At 47.0% G+C, this 7014-nt stretch overlaps 1 protein-coding gene across 1 annotated transcript; it reads left to right on the top strand.

The window, feature by feature from the left end:
• The first annotated feature begins 273 nt into the window (after nucleotides 1–273).
• pi15a (peptidase inhibitor 15a) lies at nucleotides 274–6234 on the top strand. Its single transcript, XM_080019988.1, has 6 exons — nucleotides 274–368; nucleotides 546–863; nucleotides 2035–2153; nucleotides 2705–2837; nucleotides 2942–3057; nucleotides 4474–6234. The coding sequence occupies exons 2-6, from the start codon at nucleotides 600–602 to the stop codon at nucleotides 4607–4609; spliced, it is 768 nt and encodes a 255-aa protein (XP_079876114.1). The 5' UTR covers nucleotides 274–368; nucleotides 546–599; the 3' UTR covers nucleotides 4610–6234.
• The last annotated feature ends 780 nt before the right edge of the window (nucleotides 6235–7014 follow it).

The raw sequence follows: 7014 nt of genomic DNA, 5'->3' as shown, positions 1-7014 counted from the left end.
TATCATTACATAATGTCATTTAGCGCCATAATTATCAAAAGGAAAAGTAATAATTAAATGCAAATTTCTGTTTCTCTTTTTCCAGCTGTTGAATCTCCAAAGCACATGTCTTGACGAAGTTAGGCAATACATTGCGAAAGGGGGAGTCCAAACATGAGGTTTCCACACGATGCTTTGTTTCAGGTGGCAGCAGGGAGGGGCTGTGCACTGGCTGCGCCCTCCGATGCAATATATAGACCTCAGAACCCAAGCCCTCCTATAGTTGCACAGAGCAGTTTGCACAGGGCAAAAAACCTCCCTGGACAAGCCCTCCCACTCTCCAACTCACTGCAGAGGCTTTGCAGGCACGAGCTGTTGCAGAGACAACGGTAGGATTCAATTTCCACATACAGCAATCGGTCCCTGGTGCATAGATTTAATGTGTTTTACAGTGTGCCGCAAAACCTTTACGCCTTTACACCGTGCACACGGGGAGATCACTTTCTCTCCGGATAGAATCAAATGCACCGCCTATCCTAAAGTTTGCATTTTGCATTTCTTTTCAGCGCGGACTCGGGCTTGGAATTTGTCAGAAATCATCCGCACGAACCCGCACAACTATGACGCCTCAGTTGCTTGCCATTGACTTGATGCTGCTGTGCATGTCCTGCGGAGCAAGTGCACTGGCCACCGTGTCCAGCTCCCTGCCCGCCGCCAGCTTCACCCACCCTGTCACCCAGCACCAGCACGGAGCCAACCGCACAGCTATTTCTAAGAGCAGGAGGAAGAGGTTCATTTCCCAAAACGACATGCTGGCCATTCTTGATTACCACAACAAAGTGAGGGGGAAGGTCTTTCCCCCAGCCTCCAACATGGAATACATGGTGAGTGATGCGCTCTTCCAAGTGGGATTCATTCTACTCATTTCATTTCATTTGATGTGGTGAAACCACTGTCGATGGTCTTGTTTCAAGTATTGATCATATTACAGATTGGTAGTGTTATAGGCGCATATGCTTTATAAGTGCCTATAATAAACTGCTGTGTGGTTTAACATTGAAAGAAACTGATCTCACAACAAAACTTACCATCATTAGTGGAGGTTAAGTAAATATATTTTGTGAAAAAAAAAATATATATAACTAAATATATATCTATTTATGTGTGAATATATTAAATGTTAAAATATTTTATTTCATAAAATAAATATATATATATATATATATATATAAACTGTTCCCCTGTAATTCCCAGGGAAACCGCTAGGGGGCTGCAGACCCCCAGATCAAGGAACCTCCGCTGTATACAGTACTATTAACAAGATGAAACTGTCATAAATTAGTGATGGAAGAAAGGTGGTGACATGCTGCTTTACGATAATAGATGTGTAATTCAGCACAGGAAACCATAGTGGCAAATATCACTGACTCCCCGCCCCCCCTCCCCTACCCCCTCACCCTCCCCCAGCTGTCGAGCAGATTTCATGGGAGCAGACCACCAAAGTAGACACTTGAGAGAGGATGAGACGGATCCCGAGTAACACCAGTAGCCCACGGGCGGGAAAGGCGGCGCGAGAGCAGCTGTTGACATTTGAGATAAATCTGTGGCGCTCGGTGAACGGGACCCGAGTCCAAAAGGGTGCAGAACAGGCGTCTTAAACATACAATTTCATACAGAATATGAACTCCAGGCGTGTGCGGATTCAGCACGTTCAACATTGGGCGTTTGAATAGCCACGGTGGAGTGCTTCTAGTCGCTCCAATCGTAGATCACCCATCAAAGAGACTCTGGATGGGGTCTGTACGGGGGGCGGGGGGGGGTCCCCCAGATGTTTCCATGCTTCTCGCCTCGGTTACGCTTGGGAGCGAGTTCTGCGCCGAGAAAACCCCTCCTCGTCTCACATCGCACCCACGTATGAGACGTAGATGGAGGAGGTTCCAGTGTGTACTGTATATTTTCCAGGGTTATGTAACACAGTTCAACGGTTCCCATCGTTTCTGTGTGTGTGGGTGTGCGTGTGCGTGTGCGTGCGTGCGTGTGTGTGTGTGTGTCTAGGTGTGGGACGACACCCTGGCCAAGACGGCCGAGGACTGGGCGCACGCCTGCCAGTGGGAACACGGACCGCATCACCTCCTCAGGTTCCTGGGTCAGAATCTCTCCGTCAGGACGGGACGGTGGGTGACATTTGACCCCTTCCCCTTTTTTAACACATCTGCTGCTCTTGTCAAGCGTAGCTCTCAAACGTCACAGTCGCCCTCATGCTGCCCCCCGCCCCACCCCTTTTTTTTTTTTGCCCCTCTTTTCCCCAAAGGGGTTTTGCACTGTGACCCATCCGACGCCTCAGGAATGTTCTGGTGACCCTTGAAATATACAAAGGCAGATCTTTCAGTTGCGGCACAACGGGGGGAACTGGCCGCCCCCCGCGACCCTTTCCCTCGGGTCAGAAAATAGATCATTAGGCTGGAAAAATGGAGAGAGATTCCCCGAAGATCAGAATGACATCACGGGCTGTGATGTTCGGGGTCGTGGACGGTTAGAAAGTCCGACGAGCATCCACAACACTATTTCCTAACGACTCCTGACTCTGACTCGATTTTATATCCATGCGCCGTCATGGCACCACATAATGGCCCATCTGGAGCATTATTACCTTCAGCGGTGAGGGCTATCGGTAATCGGACCTCTATATTCATTATATCTCTGTTTGTCTGCCCTTTATCCATAGGTATCGATCCATTCTCCAGCTGGTGAAGCCCTGGTACGATGAGGTCAAGGACTACTCCTTTCCCTACCCCCGAGACTGCAATCCAAGATGTCCGCTGCGGTGCTACGGACCCATGTGCACGCATTACACGCAGGTGGGCGGCCCCGACACAAGTACACACGGTCCATAATAACAGTATATCACCGGAGTCGTGGAATAACGCGGTAACTCACCGGCGCAAACGCGCCTCCTTTGCAGATGGTGTGGGCGACGTCGAACAAAGTGGGCTGCGCAGTCCACACATGCCACAATATGAACGTGTGGGGCTCGGTGTGGAAGAGAGCAACGTATCTAGTGTGCAACTACTCGCCCAAGTAAGTACACCGGGCATGCTGATCGCTGGCCGCCGCGGTCGCCTTTTATTTTACGTTGACAAACAGCTTCACCAGCGCGCTCGACGCCGCCAATCTACAGTATTGAACACGGGCTCGAAGGAGAAGTTCGGCTCTTTTCAACGAAGGCCCTAATCGAAGGTCGGTTTATAACTGTTCCGGCCGAAGCCGTACGAAATAGTGAAAAGTGGGAAACGAGCAGCTCACAGCGTAACCGTGCAGTTTTTGCACGCATGTAAAAATCATGCATTTTTTATCTGGGGTTTTCAAGGGTTTTCCGCACTCTTTTTTTTTTTTTAAACAACGCGAGAGACTAGAAACAGGAAGTTGCGCAGCTTCCCACCGGCAACGACAAGCCCTGGGTGTACTGTGGCAACCCCAGCTCACAATAAAATGTAATATTTTGGAAAACGGGGGGAAAATAACCCCCCAAAAAAACGAAGAGACGCGTCTCCCGTTTTTTTTTAAAAGGAGATTGAATGGTTTCTTTTACAGCGTGTTGGACTGAGAAGCGGGAGCGGAGGGTTATGTCTCTCTCTCTCAAAGTGTTCTGTGAGTTTGGGCCATGATCGGTCATATATTACGGGAACCAGCATTTCACTAGGGCCAGGGTTGAGAAGCGGCGGACCTATCCTTTGAACCTGCCGAGGAGAAACTGGCCCGTTCCCGAATCAGCGGTCGAACCCAACGCCCTCGGAGCCGTTGCTAGGGCACCGCTCCGATCCAGGCGCAATGCCACCCACGTCACTGGGAGATCCAAGTGGGCGCGGGGGCACTGCGAGCTCCGCAGGCCCACGGAATTCCAGGAGAATTCTTCGCCCCCCTAATGCCAGAAATCAAAGCCTCGGGTTTCGTGATCTTTAAAACATGTGACTGACTGGTGACCTTGGGTTTTCATAATCTCATCGAGGGAATGCATTTTTAATAAGTAACGCGTTCAAGACGCGGGCGACCTATTTTCTTTCCCGTCGGTCGGAACATGTTCTCAAGTCGTCATTAGTACGAGCCCTGCAGCAGTTCTGCACTAAACATCTGTACTATACGTCTAGATAACATCTAGATAACCGGCAAACGCACGTACGACCATCAGCGAGAAATCCAAATGATCAATTTTTGGCGTATAAGTTTACTGCAGAATGCATGACTAAATCAGTAAACGAAATGAAACCGGCGTTCTCCATACCACTACCGTCTCTTACCAAGAGGCAATGGGCAATGAGAAATGCGTAATGGAAATTCCCTAACTTCATGGCACAGATCGAGTGAAATACCAAGCCCCAACATTGCGGCCATTTCCAAATCTCAGTATTTAAGGCCTCTTTGCGCCCGATGCCAACGAGCATCTGCCTTGGCACCGGCGCGCCAGGCGAACTGACGGTGAGCATGTGTTTCTTCCAGGGGCAACTGGATCGGAGAGGCTCCCTACAAGGTGGGCGTGCCCTGCTCGGCCTGCCCTCCCAGCTACGGAGGCTCCTGCAGCAACAACATGTGCTTCCCAGCCCTCAACACAAATTACCTGCACTGGTTCAAATAAGCAAAGCCCGCCCCACCGTCCCCGAAATCTACATAAGCTAACAAAACCAACCGCAAAGACGTTGTTTTTCTTATCCCGCACGGAATTGCACAAACAGTCCTGGACCACCCCCCCCCCTTTTTTTTTTTTTTTTTTTTTTGTATATATGGGCTTATTTAAAGTTGCAAAAAAAACGACGTTTTGCAGACAAGCAGACGTTTCGAGCGTCGATAATATGTAAATAAAATGCACATTTTTTTTTTTTTTTTTTTTTGGTGACAGTTTTTTTGTTTTCTTTTCTATAATGATGTGGATTCATGGAACATAACTTATCTTCTGGAAGGGGCGTGATACTTCATGCACAGTGTACTTCCCTGTATGCTTTCATCATATAGCTGTAGTAAAGGGTCGGGGTTTTTTTTTCCAAGTTGTTTTTCTTCGGATACTGACGGTGAACCACAAGATCATAGCTGCTTCTCAAAACTCATCATGGTGCTAGGGACCTGGGACAGGACATTCTCTTTTTCTGTTTTATGATCTGAGGATCAATGTTTTTGTAGCACATCCAACTTGGACCGAAACCTCGCCGCAGTTTGAATTTCACTTGTGTCCGACAGTTACACACACACACACACACACACACACACACACACACACACACAAATGTGCACTTACTGTAAATGAAAAAAACCACACGCAATTGCGCAAAGGAAATCAGCGGCTGAAACGAAATTCCACTTGACGACCCCGTGGCAAGGCATCAAGGACGTTTTCTTTTGGGAATTCTGTTTTCTATGCGTCGCTCAACTTGACTTCTCGCGCTGTTTGTATCATCCTGACAGATTTCAACGATTGCTTGAAATGATGACGTGTCTGCTAAAGAGGAAACTCCGGCCCAGATATATGTTCTAGCATCCCATTTGTTGGCACGGTGTTTGTACTTTTCGTTATGTTTTAGTTTGTTCCCTACGGTTTAGGTACCCAAGTGCACCTTAATTGCTTGTACATTTCTAAAACGTCGTTCTATAGATAATAAGTTGTATAGAAAATCATTATACCCTGGGATGGAATATTGTTATACTCGAAGCATATTCTAATTCTAATTGTATTCCATTTTTATATTGGAAAAACCTATTTATAAAAAAAACCCAAAACAACGGACATAACATTTCGATGTGATCACAGTTTTCATTTTTAACTGCTTTGTAAAATGGCGTGTACATAGGAGCATTTCATTGACGTTGATTTGGCATATTGACTTTCACGATAAGGAATAAAGGTTTAGAGCCGGATTTTGTGAACCCAGCGCTATTATACCCAGGCTTTGACTTAGCAAAATTGACTTTTACAAGGAGGCCAGTGTCTGAACAGCATTCCACTTCTACGGAGAAGGACTTCAGGACATTTCTGCGGTGGGAATATGTATGTTGTAAAAACCAGTAAGTCATGCAAACGACATTAAAAAAAAATAATTAATAATTAAAAAAAAAAAAAAAATCGATGTGCCTTGCCGATAGAAAGTTACGACTTATAACGCACTGACTGTATTTGAAAAAAAAAAAAAAAAAAAGAAGAAGGTATTTATACGACAAATGGCTTTTGCTCACCCGTTTTGTATTTTGTAATAAATGCTTTTTTTTTTTTTTTCATAGCGAGCGTTTTTGGGGGTTTTTTTTTTGGTTCTGCCTGTTTGTTGATTTTGTTTGTTTGTTATTTTAGGCGGCTATGCGGGAACTCCTATTTTTGAGATGAGAATTTCACTACAACGGACGCCTACTAACTTGAGCGATAGCCGGTCATGGAGCCCAAAAAAACAACAACAACAAAAAAACAAAACACAAAAAAAACAAATACAAGCCGGTGAGGAAAGACAGGCGTTGCCGTGGATACGGGCGCAAACAACCACTCGCCCCGTCCGACGACTGAGAGCGTTGCCGCCGTTGGGACTCACCAAGACGCGGGCCAAAAAACCCCCAAAAACCCCCAAAAAAACCCCGAGTTGAGACAAAGCGACCCGGGGATTGGAGGCCGTGGAAGCGCTGATGCGTCGGGCAGACGCGGGGGCAGACGCGGGGGCAGACGCGGGGGCCGCCGGGGGATCAGAGATGATCAACAAGGAACACCACCCCCCCCTAAAAAAAAAAAATATATATATATATATTTTATTTTTGCAAACTGAGGAGCAGGAAATGTGCTGCGGATAAGAGAACATCTGTGCGTTTTGTTTGGACGGACGGTTTTACTGCGCCGCGGGGTTTATTCCAGTGCTTTTTTTTTTTTTTTTTGCGCGCCGGAATAAAATAAAATTGTGCCTTGAATCTGCGGAGGTTGAGGCGAGGGTACGAGTCCGCATTTGACAGTCCGGCTCTCGTTGTACGGCGCCTCTATCAGATATGGCCTGAGCTCCACCTGTCTCTAGAACGAGC

The sequence above is a fragment of the Zeus faber genome (genome assembly GCF_960531495.2).
Source record: "Zeus faber genome assembly, chromosome: 19".
Classification (NCBI taxonomy): domain Eukaryota; kingdom Metazoa; phylum Chordata; class Actinopteri; order Zeiformes; family Zeidae; genus Zeus; species Zeus faber.
The sequence above is the reverse complement of the archived record's forward strand: the minus strand, read 5'-3'. Positions and strand labels throughout refer to the sequence as shown.